General features: G+C 52.8%; 6 protein-coding genes across 6 annotated transcripts; 4 read left to right on the forward strand and 2 right to left on the reverse strand.

Annotated features, from left to right (window-relative positions):
* Positions 1–511: 511 nt before the first annotated feature.
* On the forward strand, positions 512–2912 carry A1O7_05541 (uncharacterized protein; the record flags this gene model as incomplete). Its single annotated transcript, XM_007759550.1, has 4 exons — positions 512–1446; positions 1492–2176; positions 2225–2590; positions 2643–2912. The coding sequence occupies 4 exons, from the start codon at positions 512–514 to the stop codon at positions 2910–2912; spliced, it is 2256 nt and encodes a 751-aa protein (XP_007757740.1).
* Positions 2913–4123: 1211 nt separating this feature from the next.
* On the reverse strand, positions 4124–6147 carry A1O7_05542 (uncharacterized protein; the record flags this gene model as incomplete). Its single annotated transcript, XM_007759551.1, has 2 exons — positions 4124–5956; positions 6013–6147. 2 exons carry the CDS (start codon positions 6145–6147, stop codon positions 4124–4126), a joined length of 1968 nt encoding a protein of 655 aa, XP_007757741.1.
* Positions 6148–8084: 1937 nt separating this feature from the next.
* A1O7_05543 (uncharacterized protein) lies at positions 8085–9645 on the forward strand (the record flags this gene model as incomplete). Its single annotated transcript, XM_007759552.1, has 7 exons — positions 8085–8211; positions 8261–8336; positions 8389–8540; positions 8592–8878; positions 8931–9203; positions 9254–9364; positions 9418–9645. 7 exons carry the CDS (start codon positions 8085–8087, stop codon positions 9643–9645), a joined length of 1254 nt encoding a protein of 417 aa, XP_007757742.1.
* A 30-nt stretch (positions 9646–9675) lies between these two features.
* On the reverse strand, positions 9676–10704 carry A1O7_05544 (uncharacterized protein; the record flags this gene model as incomplete). Its single annotated transcript, XM_007759553.1, has 1 exon — positions 9676–10704. One exon carries the CDS (start codon positions 10702–10704, stop codon positions 9676–9678), a length of 1029 nt encoding a protein of 342 aa, XP_007757743.1.
* Positions 10705–12758: 2054 nt separating this feature from the next.
* Positions 12759–13664, forward strand: A1O7_05545 (uncharacterized protein; the record flags this gene model as incomplete). The annotated part of the gene is made up of 1 exon (XM_007759554.1): positions 12759–13664. One exon carries the CDS (start codon positions 12759–12761, stop codon positions 13662–13664), a length of 906 nt encoding a protein of 301 aa, XP_007757744.1.
* A 416-nt stretch (positions 13665–14080) lies between these two features.
* A1O7_05546 (uncharacterized protein) lies at positions 14081–15124 on the forward strand (the record flags this gene model as incomplete). The annotated part of the gene is made up of 4 exons (XM_007759555.1): positions 14081–14165; positions 14217–14613; positions 14669–14821; positions 14875–15124. 4 exons carry the CDS (start codon positions 14081–14083, stop codon positions 15122–15124), a joined length of 885 nt encoding a protein of 294 aa, XP_007757745.1.
* Positions 15125–15374: the final 250 nt, after the last annotated feature.

The raw sequence follows: 15374 nt of genomic DNA on the forward strand, positions 1-15374 counted from the left end.
CAGACCGACAACCGGAGGGCAGACCACTGCGCCTGCAGCCAGGTTACCGGTAAGCTTGATAATGCAGTCGGATCGGGCTTCTACAGCTCACATTGGCAGGGCCGAGCCACTTACGAGGGATCAGATAGCAGGCACTTCGCCAGCGCTGTAAGCAAGCTGATAGAAACGATCTATTGTATCTTGAGGATGAAGCTCTTACAACTTGCTGGGAGCCGCATTTCGGACTGGATGGTGTCGGTCAGGAAAGCGCAATCCTCATACACGGAAGCTGCGAAGGAAGCTCCGAGGGGATTTGTCTTGAAGTGAAGTGAAGAACAGTTGCACTCTCTCGCTTATTTCTTCCGCACCTTCGATGTCATTCATTGTCGGCTCACTTTCCGCAAAATCACTGCGGCGCAACTGCGCATAATTTCCATGTACAATTGAGTGGCCAGTCACCTCAGGCCTCACTCTTCTTTCACCACATTCTCGTTTTCATGCGCATGTCTTGAAGTGCACCTTTTCCTTCTTCATGGACTCCTATCGGCCCGGCGGAAGCCGTCGGCGCCCTGTTCGCGACGGCGACTCGTATCGACCTCGCGATCACGACCCGCCACCTCCACCATGGCCATCAACAAACTACAACAATGGTGACATGTACCAATTCCAAGGTTCGCGTGACCGAGAACCGCCACCAGAGTTCGCCCGCCGTCCCAGGTCCGGATACCAGAGTGCGCGACCCTACCATTCAGGTCCCCGCCGGGACAACTGGCGAAGGCCCCCAGTACCGACCATCAGGACAGCCGCGAATCGGCCCCTGTTCAAGCTCAGACACGATGAAGCCACTGATTCTTCGGTCGCAAGTCTCAACTCGGAAACCAAGTCAAAGTTCCGGAATCTGGATGAATTGACAGACAGCGAAGAAGAAGACATGGCACAGTCGGAAGATGGAGATGAGGAACGCCACGTGAACAAGCGAGCTCGACTCCACCAAGGCGATTCCGGCATTGCACCAGCCTCTTCCAAATGGTCGAATCCAGACCCGTACACGTCGCTTCCTCCAGCGGGAGATGTGGCTGCCAAACGGACGGATGTCGTCAAATTGATCAGGAAAGCGCGCATCGACACAGACCCCAGCCGACCAAAAGCCAAGCAGCCAGATGAATTCATTTCTTTCGAGGCGGACGGGTACGACTCGAGTGATGGCTCGGCCCTGTCGCCGGTGTTCCACAAATCCCCATCGCCACAGCCTACTTATGATCCCCCTGCTCGCCAACCGTCCGCGTCCAGCATGGTCACCGGGAAGAGAAAGAGAGGCCATGATCTCGACGACGGAGAACGATATTCCAGATCAGACAACCCAGCTTATGCAGATAGGCGAGTCGAAGACAAATGGGCAGCTACCTATGGAGTTAATGCAACGCCGTGGCTGGGTCTACCGTCCCCCAGCAACACTGCTGGAGTCGCGTAAGTGACGGAAATATCCCCCAATTCTGCCGCTGACCATTACAGGCTCCACAAAGAGATCATTGACTTTTACGACTGGGTGAAACCAAGACCCCACGAAATCGAAGTTCGTGGAGCAGTGTTCCAGCGTCTCAACAAGGTGTTGCAAGGTTTCCTGGCAGGAGAACTAAAAGCCTTCGGATCTTATGCTGCCGGTTTATACTTGCCTACCGCTGATATGGATCTCGTCTACCTTACGAGGAGCTTTAAACCTGGCGTGTTGCCTTCCAAGAAGCAGAAGAGAGATCTGGTCATCACATGTGCAACGTTCCTTCGTCGGTGCGGTATCGCTCAAGGGCCAGTTGTTCCGATTGGTGGCGCAAAGGTCCCGATTGTCAAGTTCGTTGACAGAATCAGCGGACTCAAGATTGACCTATCCTTCGACAATGACACCGGTCTCACTGCCATCAATACCTTCCACAAATGGAAGAGTGAGCATCCCGTGATGCCCATCATTGTTTCGGTTGTCAAACAATATTTAATGATCCGAGGGCTGAATGATGTGTCCACTGGGGGATTGGGTGGTTTCTCGACGATCTGTCTGGTGACTAGCCTCCTACAACATCTGCCTCTGCATCAGCGTCCTGTCAATGTAGGCGATGTCTTGGTCGAGTTTTTCAACTACTACGGTAATGTGTTTGACAAGAAATCAACGATCATTCGTCTTGATCCGCCAGCGTACTTGAACAAGGTATTTGACCTCTATTTTCCTTTCGACCTTGCTAAAAATTTGTCCCAGGCAATACATACCATTCATTTTGGTGACAAAGACAATGAACGTTTGACTATCATTGATCCTCATCGATCGGACAACAACATCTCGGGTGGCACAAGGCAGATTGGCACAATTTTCGACTGCTTTTCCAAGGCACACAAGGCTCTAGCCACTCGACTTGCCTCCTTTGAAAAAGACCCTTCCAGACATCAGGTAGATGGCTTTTTGGGGTGTCTCATTGGCGGCGATTTCACGTCTTATGAGAGACAGAGGCAAAGACTGCGAGAAATGTCTGTCAACGCCACAGCTGGTCCCGCCGGCGGCAAAGGGGGCCACACAATAAAGGAGCCGGCTCGTTCGATCGACGTTAGTCGCCGCCCCAATCGGACCGTACGTTGCTAGTAGCCGCGTCGCTGGCCATGAAGCTTGACATGTCTCCTAGGGACCACCGACGATAGCCGGCGTTGACGGCGCCACTACAACGTCTGCGAACCAGTCAAAAGAATCTAATCGGGGTAGTAGGGGCTCGCGAAGAGCGGAGCGATTGAAGGCTCTACGACCTGAGCTTGCTGCATCGATACGACATTCTATCAGTCGCCTCGACGCTCTGAAGCTTGGCGGCTACAAAGACCACGCAGAGATGCAGAGCGATCTCAATATACGAGAAGCAGCCGCCGCGAAGCTTGCTATGACAACTTCCGGTCCAGCATAAGTGGTATGACATCTTAGCATCCTGGAATTTGACCAGATCAGACCGTGAAGTGCATCAATGACAGTCTGGCATGAGTTGGCGGGCATTATCCATTATCCTCAACGCCACTGCGCGCTCGGCGAAGATCGGCATGTAGTCGGAGGTTGTTGACGGTCACAGTGTCAGAAATTTCTATCTCTTAACGCCAGTCACACGATTTCAATACTCCACCGCAGTGACATCAGTCAACAGCGTTTCAAACTCATACCCGCGCCGATCCCGAAGATTCGCCTGTGTCTCTAAAATCATGAACATGCTGACAACCTTGCAGGGCTCTGTCCACACTGATTCAGATCTCCTACACAGGAGCTCAAAAACTCGACCCTTGGAAATGCCACGATGTATCTTTGCGATCATCCTTGCTCGTCGCCTCCGCCGTGCTTGCCGTAACCACAATATCAGAGAGCTAGGTAATTCGCTCGTAGCACCAAGTCTGGGTGATCCCACCTCGGCGCTGACACGAACAAGCTCCTTCAAGAAACTATCTTTACCTCAAATCCGTCCCAGCACGTCGACATTCACGATACGTGGCCGCCTCGCAGCGCAATAACCTTCGAGTTGATAGGATAGGGTCATGAGCACTAGACACACTTGCGCAACGGCTCACGCGGTGGCCGCCAGACAGTGCTTCTAGATCCGTGCTCTGCCCGCCACCACCTTTTCTCATTGTCACGGTGCTTCACGCAACGCGGCAGAGAGGAAGCCTGGCATCCGCCTAACATTCCAAACGACATCCTGTGCCAGGAAATCCTGCAGTCTGCGCTCATGTAAGGACCTCGATTTATTGTGGGCAGGCATCATTGAGGACTTGAGGACAGGTGAGCGTGCCGCCTTCGTCCTTGAGGACTGGCAATCAGCAGGACACATGGGAAAGAGAGACGACATAACCACATGGCGTGGAAGGGACCGTCTACATATTTGTTTCATCTCAGATACGCGCAACAACGTGAGTGAAAGTCTGCAAGTAGAGGAGACGCACCGCCGGATGCAGTCGCGAACATGGAGATAAGAAGCCTTACCAAGGTCATGTAAAGAGATTTGAGAACTAAGGAGGCTGCCTAACAAAGACAGAGCAGAAACCATCGGCAACAACTTGAAAAAAAAATCCATCATCATATATCATGCTTCATCCATCACGCTCCTATCCGCCATCGACCACCGACGCTGATCTTTCACACACCTTCTCTCGGCACGGTCCGTTCCAGCGGCCGCTTCAATCCCACCTTGACTCTGTCAATCTGCCACAGCTTCGACAACATGACCGTCGGCATGCGCAGCACCGTCTCGCGATATAGCGTGCCGGTCTTCCAGTCCAGCGAGACCATGACCGCGCGTTGCATGCCGCCTTCCTGGGCGCAGAGCAGTGCTGCAACAGGCGGTCGCACAGCAGTGTACAGCGTCACGAGTCCGTTCCAGGTGTCGACCAAGGTGTAGACCTTGAGGTCACCGTATGCGCTGTACTGGGCTTGTTTCACCATGTCGGCGACGAAACCGTCACCTGTTGGATCCTCGCCGGAACACTCTCCGAACTCGTTCATCTGGTGGCGGCTGAGATGGCTGCCCGCGGAACTCCACGCTAGTCTCCCGGTGTAGTGTCCATATATGTTTGTCTCTATCGTGACAATGTCGAGGTACCCTTCAAAGCCGAGGAGATGGGGAGCCGCGTTCCAGACTTTGCCGCCGTAGAGAACCTTGACCAGCCATGGCGAGGCGACAACGGCAGGTAAGGTGAGGAACAAACACAAGGCGAGGTAGCTCCCGGTCACGCGGTACCCGATGGCACCTGCGAAGACGATGATTATCAACGCCAGGCCGGAGAGGCGGAGCCACATCTTGGCGAACAGGCGTTTCCACGACCATGCCGTGTCATGCGCGACGGGGACGAAAGATTCCCAGCGGATTGAAGCACCCATGACGCCGTCGAGAATGACGGTGTCATCCTCGCAGACGCCGGCAATCTGGCACGTCGGTTGGACGTCCCAGAGGTTGACATTGTACATGTCATTGGCGTGGTACCATGGCTGGGTCTGAGATTTTGGGAGAATGCAGATCAGGCGTTCGAGAAGATTGTCGCTGTCGTTGGCAAGGGAGAGCCGCGCGAACGCTTGGAACTCCGAGTCGGTATGGTCGATGACTGGTCGGCGACGCAGCAATCCCATCAAGACGTACGCGAGGTCTCCGTCGAGGTATTTCGAAGTGCGGCGCTGGCTCAAGCACTTCAAAGCCAAGATGACCAGTTCAAGCCGACTCAGGGTTAAATTGCCTTCGTAGTGGTCCACAAGCTGCCGTGTCAGACTTGTGTCTTCCCAAACCAGGGCAGCGAGGTCCTTCTTCGCCAGCTCCTTGACAAACTCGGGCCGACCCTGACGAGCGTTGTAAATCTGGATCGGCTTGTCCTTTGGAGCTAGAAGTGCCTCAGGCAGGGTCCACATCCTTGTGCCCCAATCTTTGAGAAGGCCATCGATCGAGGCGCTTTGGTTTCCAGGTTGTGGCTTAACTGCAATGACCACAGCGTAGGCGGCTCGGATAACGTCGCTGATGCGGTAGACATCTCGCTCGAGCTCAACTTGGTCTTCAGACATGCATGCGGAACCCACCCAGTATGCAGGGCACTTGTTCTGGATTGCAGCTTCCCGAGCAATGGCGTGTAAAGCCTCGGTGTCCTCGTCCGTGTCCGCGAACTGAGTGGAGGTGTACGCCACAACAATGAAGCGCATGTCGTGCTCAATCATGTTGTGCTGTTGAAGCCATAGTTCGACGTCGTACAGGTGGATACCACCGCCTTCTTTGTTGGCACTGTCGACGAAGCAAAGCCGTCTTGGATACAGTGGTCGCTCAGAAACAGGGTGAGCCCCTGCGTTCTCGTCACCATCTGACTGACGTTTGCTAGGAATTTCCTCAAGTTGGTTACGAGCAATCTTAGGATACCCCCAATAGCGGTAGGGAAAGTCCGAGTACCTTGAATAAGGCGACACTCCGTCGTAGAGCGGTCCCAGTTTGAGTAGCTGCCAGCCACTTGGGTTAGCAATTTACAATATCGGATACAGCAGCAGGAACTCACAGTAAATATCAGAAGGAAACAGGACACGGGCCATTTGACAACGATCCAAATCCAGTCTTCGGGCGACCAGTGTTTGGAATCTACAGGCGTGGTATTCATGGGCCAATTCGCGATTCGGATTGCCCAGGGGGCCATGTTTCGGATGAATGTGCGCCGCCATGTTGAATTGTCAGGGCCCGCATAAATCTCGTCACTACATTGAACCATCATGCGTTCAATGTGACGGTCCGAGGCGATGAACCTGTCTTCTTCGACACCGTTGAATATCCTATTCACGGCGTCACGGTGACGGTATGTGCGACCTGATGCATACACACGGCCTACGCGCTTGTGGGTGTGAAAAGACTTCCACCATCGAAACGTGGTGCCATGTGAGAAAAGGTTCCGGTAGCCCTTCTGATGCATTCGGCGCCTTGTCTGGTTTGTGTTAGGATAGTCGACAGAGGGATCGTGCAAGCTACATACCAAGACTGGGGCGTGATAACTTGAGGTTTGGAGTTCGGGCCGCTCTTTCAAATGGACCCGCGACTCAGACGCTGGAGGCACGGTGTCCGTGATTCTATATGCGGGCACCTCAATCGTTTGAACAGATATGCCACTCATTGAACCCTGCAAATGTGAGCCAAGGTCAAGAGCCTCGATCTATGCCTCACTTTGTGGGATGTCGTGTGAACCATCGTCTTCTCGTCAGGCACTGGAGGCGGGGCGATCAGCAGACCAGAGACAGCATAGGTGTTGTTTGGACCATAAGTCTGCTGGCGCGTCAGTGTGCTGTCTGCTGTGGGCAGACGAAATACCTACGCCAGAGTAGACAGTTGATTTTTGGCTGAAGGGTGGCATGTTTGCGCCTTCGGAACCGTCGGCTGGTCGCTTCTCGTAGGCCACTGGAGATTGTTGCCAGGTCGAAGTCTGGGACAAAGAAGGAGGACTAGCGTGGGTAGGTACTAGCCGGCCACTTGCGGTCATCTACCAGGCATTAGTGACAAGTACAGCCCATCGGCTGGGTCGACCTCACCTGAGAGCTCGAGCGGCCCTCAACTGTTGAGGAAGCTCCCGCCGGCAGTCTCGCTCCGCCATGACGTCTTGCACCAGAGTAGCCAGGGCTACTCGAAGTAGGTGAACCGATGGTGACAGGGGATGAGCCTTGGTAAGGACTCTGACTGGATGTCAGTCGACTACGAACCTTGACACTCTTCAAGTCACATACTTGCATCTGTGCTGTGGGGGCTTGGGTGGTTGTCACGGCATTAGCCGGGAGTTTGACCCCTCCATGTCGTCTTGGTTGCGCCTGAGGAGGTCAGCGAAGTGCTTTCACGGATCTCAGCCGGCAGGCACGCACCATGCTGGAGGTCAGGAACTTGGGCAGACAGGGGCAAGTCGGGGCAGAAGAGACTGAGGGAGTTGAGGACGAAGGATTTCTTCATTAACATACCAGTGCACTCTTCACTCTTATCTATCTTTCCATGCCGACATTCTGGACCGGGGTCTGGGTAAGGGGCAGGCGACATGTCGCTCAGGGGCCTTTCCAACTCGTATTCTCTGCAGTCCAGGCGTCTGCCTTCCAACATCAATAACCAGGGGACTTTTGCTGGCATCAGGCTGAATGTCAATAACCCAGGATGATGTTGTATCACAAATGTGATATGAATGAAATGAGGTGCAGCTGCAGCAAAATCCATTGGACGGCGGGGCAAGGCAATATTGCCGGGCTGGCGTGTGATTGGCAGGCGCGAACACACCTTTGTTCGCTTTTCAAAGCCACAGGGGTTGCGCGCAGAGTCTGGATGCAATGTATGGTCTCAGAGCCTCGTATTCATCCGTATCTTCGAATCAATAGACTGCTATTTCTGTCGGGGGCTGAAAATGTCGTGCACACTGTGTCGGAGAGGTTTCTGGTCAGGGCAGAAAATGATTTTGCCGTTACTCAGAACTCGGACCTGATGGACCCCCTTGAACATGCAGCCGTGCACCGTCAAGCCACGTCACTTAAACAACCATCGCCCGTTGCTATCCGGTTTGTGAAAACTGCAAATTAAACATCGGAGGGAGGGTGCAGCGATTGCTTACACATCATGTCTCTGCTTCACGATGATACTCAGCATGGCACATTCGAAGATCTGTTGGAGGACTCTCGGGCTCCGTTCATGGACACAAATGAGCTCAAGATGGAAATACTCGACATCATCCAAACCGGCACAGGTATGTCTTTACTCTCTGAACGGGGTGGTCGTCTCTGATATTTGATCAGGGCAGCTGATGCCTTTGCGCGGCTATACCACAGCATCGGAGTTGGCGAGAGGTAGTCGTCCCAACCTGAGGCTGATGTGAGGGCTCCATGTATAGACAAAGTGGCACAAGGGCTAACAATGTCCACAGTTTTGCACCCTTGGACTATCCGACGCCCGCAAGTGGCAAGACGCTTACGGCCCTTTTCCAAATGTTCTCAGTACCGACTGCTTTCATATCTGAGAGAGTCCAGAGCGTGACGCATGCATTTAGCTTCGAGGGCTCGAAAGATGGCGAGTTCCGTGAGTGCTGCTGCCAATCTCAAAGCAGATCCAACCACTGATGATGCCGAGGTACCTGGTTACATTTCTTGTGCAAGGCGATCGAGGACAAACTTGACAATATCTTGTGGTTGAGAAGCGGGTATTTTCTCTCTCGTGACTCCCAGAGCAGGACAACCTTGATTTGCTTTGGTGCTTCATCTTTGCTGGAAAAGAGGTTCAATTCTCTGCCGTCCGAAAATTGGAAAGATGCTTTGGACGACCCGTTCCGTCTCTTCACCGTGGTGTTGTCGGACCTGCATTTTCAGTTGGATGAGCAGTTATGGTCGCTCAACACGTCTGTTGGAGCAGTAGAACAGGTATGCGTGGCCGCTGCTCGTCTTACGCTTTGTTAACCTTTCCTACCTGTAGCATACCATCGCGTCAAATGATGTCCGCGAGTTCAAGCATAACTTTGTGCACCTTCATTACATTGCGAAGAACCTGATCCACCTGAAAGAAGCTTCTGATGCGATTCTCCGGACTGTCCAACACATGATCGAGGAACAGACTGACAACACCTCTCCGCGTTCGGTCGGTTGTAGAAAGACTCTCTCCGCCCTGCGGTATCAACAGACCCTCTTCGAATCAATCAACTTGAGAGCTGTCAGCATGGAGAAGCGGATGCAGAATGTGATCAATTTGGTGAGTGATGAGCGACTTTGGCAATGGGATAGAACTGATTGGTTGGCAAGAGCTTCAACCTGGTAGCGCAAAAAGACTCCAGCACTATCCTCACCGAAAGCAGTTCCATGCACACAATCGCACTGACAACGCTGATCTTTCTGCCTATCTCTACTGTCGCGGTAAGTTTAGGCCGAGAATGACGCCAGGAATAGACTGCTGATGCTTTGAGTAGACCATTTTCGGTAGCCAATTCTTCATGTTCATCGACTCCGGCGATCGAGACGCGTTCCATGTCTCTCCACAGTTCTGGATCTTCTGGGCCATTACAGTTCCCTTGACGATTGTTGTGTTGACAACCTGGATATACTTCCACCCAAGCAATGTGTCTCGCTGGCCGTTGTTGAAGAGGAGCAACAAACGTGACCAGGCATGCCGTATACTAGACTTGCCGGGCAAATAACCCATAACGAGAGGACGGAGGTAGGCGGCTTCAGGGTAGCTTGTTCCTGTGATCAATAATTTCCTGGGCTGCTTCATCGAGAAGTTCCTTCTTCTTCAAATCGCGTAGCCAGTCCTGGCGTATCGCATCGAAACCGTAGTAAGTCCCAGCTATGCCCCCGCATATCGCGCCGACGGTGTCCGAATCATATCCCAGGTTGACGGCCTGTAGTGCTGCCTGTTCAAATGTATCCGAGTTAAAGAAAGCCCAGAGAGCAGCTTCAAGTGTATCAACGACATAACCCGTGCTGCGTATCGAGTCGGCCGTGGTCTGTTCCCAATCTTGGATTGAGCGATACCGTCCGATGCGTTCTGAAAGCACTGCTTCAATAGGTGTGTCGGATATATTGCTCGGAATTTCGTTAATTGACTCGCTTAAACTTACAGCGAGTTCGGTCTTGGAAGCTCCATTGAGTAACTGTTGTACCAGGGAAGCATATATCATGCAAGCATGCACACATCGCAGATGCGGATGCGTAGGCAAGGAGCTTTCTTTGGCAAGTTCGACGACGTTTGACGCGCTTGAGGCGATCAGTGCCGCCGGAAGGACTCTCATCAGGCTGCCGTTTCCACAGTATTCGTCCTTCGAAAATTCGTGGGTAATCTTCGCCAACATTGCGCTGTGGGCATCTTGCACAGGGGAATCCTCGCCTCTAGACTGTAGATGGAGCATATCGGCCCAAGTTTGGAGGGCGCTTCGCGTAGAAACTCCAATGTCGAAACAACTGCCGGTTGAGGACATGTAGCCATTCTGCCACCATGAGATGTACTTTTTGACCTGATCTATCATGTTGGAGTGACCGCCACAATCTAGCAGAGAATGAGCCAGGCAGAGTGTCATCGCTGTGTCGTCCGTGAAGCAGCCGGCTGGAAGGCCGAAATTATCATTTGGCAGCATGGACGTAACGCGTTCAAACGAGCCTCGGGGCTTGAATTCCACGGGAGCTCCTAGTGCGTCACACACAGCAAGGCCATATATGGCGCCCCTTATGCGGGAAGACAGAGGAATAGGTTGTGGCATGTCGATTCAACTGTTTTGACAACAATAGCTCTAGCTGCGCAGATGACACGAACAGAGAGTAGATGCGGAGTCGGTGAACGCGGGTTCGAGGCCGTCGCTGCTGCAGTTCTCGTCGATCCGAAGTGCAAGAGGGACGAGAGGTCCGACTTGTCAAGAATACGATGAAGTTGAGGTGACTATGAGCTCAGATGCTTTGCGTGAAGAAAATTGCGTAATGGCCCATGCCATGACACAATGCAGGAGCAGTTATGACCCAAGTCCCCCGGGATTCTTAATCCTGTTGAAGCTCTGCTTTTACGCTCGCCGTACCAGAAGGATATGGTCATTACAGGTCGGCTCGCCATACGCCAAACATGCTCTGTTGTTGTCAAGCTCGCGATGAAAAGGGTGGGATCAACAAGCTTGCGAGTGGCCAGTGCTGTTTCAGCCTGGCCAGTTAAAGACACGAGACACGGCTCTAGGGAGTACGAGGTACGAGGTGCACTGTACAGAAGCCTCGATAAGGGACACCTCGGTCACTATCGCTTACCCCGCATGCCCGCTCCTTTCGAGCCGGAGCCATCTCACCCCGCCAGGGTGTTAAGAGGGGAAGGTGTTATATCAACATCTAGAAAAATGAAGAACGAGGGTCGAAGTTGGGATCACGAGGGACTGCTTATGCTGGCAGGTGTTACGGTTGAGAGCTATTTGAAGTATGTTTGTACTCATTGCCTGAATGGCATGTCCACCGAGTGTGCGTTCGAAATGAATGTCTGAAGCAGCCACACAGCCCGACAGTTCATCAGCATCGTTTATGCGCTTTTTTGAGACATATGTTGCAAGTACACCACGAAAGAGTGAGCCATCATAAGCAGGATGTTCATTCGGTTATTTCTGGGCTGAATGTTAGTTGAAGATGGTGGTTGGTAGCTCCGAAGAACATACGCAGGTGCATTGGCCAGAAGGACACGCGCCTGACATTTTGTTAGCAACGATGGAGAATGGCAGAGGCACGGGAAGCACTCACAAGTAGAGCCGCAGCTGCAGGAGCAAGGACCTGAAATCAAGTCAGCTTTGAGCCAGTGAACGACACCTGGGTGTCCATACCCATTTTGAATAGTAAGCGAGGGCTTCTGGTATGGAGTTTCGGTATACTCGGTCTGATCTTGTGCGTTAGAATCGTAAAAGACAGGTGAGATTGCTCGTTGCTGTTTGCGATTAAATTAAAAGGAGGAAGTCGGAGAGAAAAGTGAGCATGTTTTTATGTGCCTCCGGTCGTTCGCTGTTACCCGCATGCCACGGCACTAAGCTCGATCCGAATCAAGGCCTCCCGAGAGGTGAAACGTGAGGTGAAGTCGATTATGACAGGACAGATGAGCGCGGGGGTCTCTCTCGTGACTGTCGACCAACCTGCGCCGTTTCGATACAATCACGCAGTTCGCCAACCCTCGAAGAACGCTTGACTCTACTGTTCGTACCTGATAGGTGCCCTCATGCATCACGGTGGCCGCCCCAAGGGATGCACACATCAGACTATGAGCAAAGCTCGCCTCTTCCCATGAAAAGATTGTCATTGAGCAGGTATGTCGACATACACCGTCGTAACTGAATACGAAAAACAGGAGATCTGCACCTCCAACAACGATGCGGAATACCGGAAAGCGATAACCGAAGTTTCTCCTTCTCAGGCCAGGCACGACGAACGACTCACTTATATTGCATTCGGTTGCTTGTTATCGTTCGAGGAGAAGACTTCGGAATCTCCCTGAAGGGTTGAGCTCGACATTGATCAGCGCTCCCTGACCAGCATCTGCAGCCAACCGCGCCGGAAAGGCATGACGACAACGGTCGAAGTCACTTGCTTGTGTGGGAGGAATGCTGGAACAGTACAATTGGACGCCCAGCTTCCTATTCCTAGCACTCCTTGTTCATGCAATAGCTGTCGTTACAGCACCGGTGTGTTGTACTTTTCGGATTCTGCTCTTCCCTCGAGACCAGATGTGGTGAACAAACTTTGCAAGTACGACTCTTCCTCCAGGGTGAGCAGATACTTCTGTCCAAACTGTGGAAGCCCTATGTTTGTTGAGGTCCACAGGGACCCTCCTTGCGATGCTCCCGGGGACTATGTTTGGGCAGTTGTCTTAGGAGTCATTGACCGCATAGACGGACAAGAACCTGGCATCGACTTCGGGCTGGAACGCATTGTGCAGCACGAATTTGTCGGCGACACCAAAGATGGAGGTCTGGCATGCTGCTTAGATCAGATTGATGGACATTTGGTCCCGTTCCTGCTGCAAGGACCCGACGGAGTTAAAGTCGACGGGCCTGCCGCAGAGCTTTTCAAAAAGCTGCAGCAGGATGGTCCTGATGACTCCAAGACACACCGAGAAAGAGCCATGAAGGAAACAGAGACTCTAGATGAATTGTCCGCAGGATGTCATTGTGGGGGAGTGAACTTCAGCGTCACCCGTCCAAACATGGCCTCGAAAGAGTGCTCGTCTCCCTGGCCTGATTTGATTGCTCCGTATCATTCGTCAAGCTCGGAGAATCGCGAGGACATCAAATGGTGGCTCCGTGAGAACGACACGAAATATCTCGCAGGCACGTGTGCATGTAGGTCTTGCAGACTGGGTTCTGGCTCTCCCATTCAAGCATGGACATTCATTCCGAAAGCAAACATATTGCAGTCTGATGGCAAGCCGCTGAACTATGACATGGGGAGTCTCCGACGGATTGAAAGTTCTACTGGAAGCTACCGGGAATTCTGCAGCACATGCGGTGCTACAGTGTTTTGGCATTGTCTCGAGAGGCCAGACCTGGTCGACGTCAGTGTGGGACTTTTACGAGCACCGGAAGGCGCCAGAGCGTCAAGCTGGTTGGACTGGTGGACGGAGAGAGTGAGTTTCAAGGAGGAAGCTTTCGACAAGAAGCTCATAAATCATCTTGAGGAAGGATTGCAGAACATCAGACGCAAGGGGTAGCTGCGATGGAGCTGCGTCGTTCAGCACGAGTACAATCACGCGGCCCCTGAGGCCGTACAGGACTGAACTGTGTAGTAGGTGCGATGGCCGGTGGACGGGTAGGTGATGGCACCCGATGGGATAGGGGGCACTGGATTACGTAATACGTGGCGCGTTCTAGTGGTGCTAGGGTAGTTCAGCGTGAGCCTCGTCAATCTGCAGCTCATGTTAAACAGATGCCTGTCCCCGAGCCTGTTGTACGAAACCAGCAACGCCTCGACAACTACACATGGCTTTGCCATGACCCTTTCTGTACCTCGAATACTAGCGCATTCACGCTGGTAGACTTGTCATACAGCATCCGCTGAATTTCTTCTGTATTCCGGAGACTGCCGCAGGCTCTGGCCATCAATGCGGATGTGGACACTTTAGCGAACATGGCTACCGGACACACTGAGAGCCCGTACGACAATCCCTACGACGATGACCATGCTATACTAGAGGATGACTTTTTGAACGACGGTGAGAGACATGGCAACCACCTCGGTTCAGACCTATACTGACTCCTCGCAGATGTCGAACCCGATGAGCCCTCACACAGCATCTCAGATCGTGCTCCGTTAACAGGCAACATTCAGTCATCCTCGACCAGCGCACCTCTGAACCAGAATTACCTGACGTCGAGAATCCCCGGCGAAGACAGGCGCGCACCGCAGAATACAATTGACGAAACTGTTTGGGATACCGTATCCAGAGATCTGTTCGCGGTATGGGAGAAGATGAAGCAAGTTCTCTACCCCAAGTACCTCCTTGGTGGCATGCTCCAAAGACAAGGCGCCGGCATGGGCGACGTCGAGAGTCAAGGGGCAGCCCTCGGAAGAGATTTGAGAGGGTTGCTAGGACGATGGCCCGACGCAGACGGGATCTTGCAGGGAGGAATGAGTGAGGGTCTGCGAGATTGGGACCTATGGTGAGTACTAGTCGCCCAGAGGATCGGCTGTTGAACCCCTCTTACATTGTCACAGGGGCCCGCTCATATTCTGCTTGCTGTTGAGCGTCTTCCTCTCTATGCGAGCCAGCAAGGGCCAGACGGATTTGGTCTTCTCCGGCGTCTTTTCTTTAATCTGGGTTGGCGAGGCTGTAGTGACACTTCAAATCAAACTCCTGGGGGGAAACATGTGAGTCCCTCAAGGGCAAGTATGTCACTCGGGCAGTACTGACTTCTTGATAGCTCATTCATGCAGTCGGTCTCAATCATCGGCTATACCTTGTTTCCCTTGACCATTGCCGCCCTCCTCAGTGCACTTGGTCTACCTACGATTGTGCGCATTCCAGTCTATCTTGTCCTGGTCGCGTGGTCACTTGCTGCCGGAGTTAGTATTCTCGGAGGGTCAGGTGTAGTCAAGAACCGGGTTGCGCTGAGTGTTTACCCTCTCTTTGTCTTCTATATCGGGCTCGGGTGCCTTTGTTTTATTAGCTAGATTGAAGAAGATGGTCTACAGATGCAGCGTTCTCGGCGGTAATGCGCATTAAACCCCGGGTCACTGAGTATCCATAATAATGAGACTTCACAATATCCACCGTGCTCCGGTCATAGAAATCGCCTAGGCATCTGTTGTGTGGGGCGGAAAAGCACCTCGCGATTGTGCGTGACCGCAGCCTGACACGCAACAATCACATCTCCACCAGCCCTACCACTCCCTTTAGACTGCGACTGCACTTGGATTCGGT

Source organism: Cladophialophora yegresii (assembly GCF_000585515.1).
Source record: "Cladophialophora yegresii CBS 114405 chromosome Unknown aczIN-supercont1.4, whole genome shotgun sequence".
Classification (NCBI taxonomy): domain Eukaryota; kingdom Fungi; phylum Ascomycota; class Eurotiomycetes; order Chaetothyriales; family Herpotrichiellaceae; genus Cladophialophora; species Cladophialophora yegresii.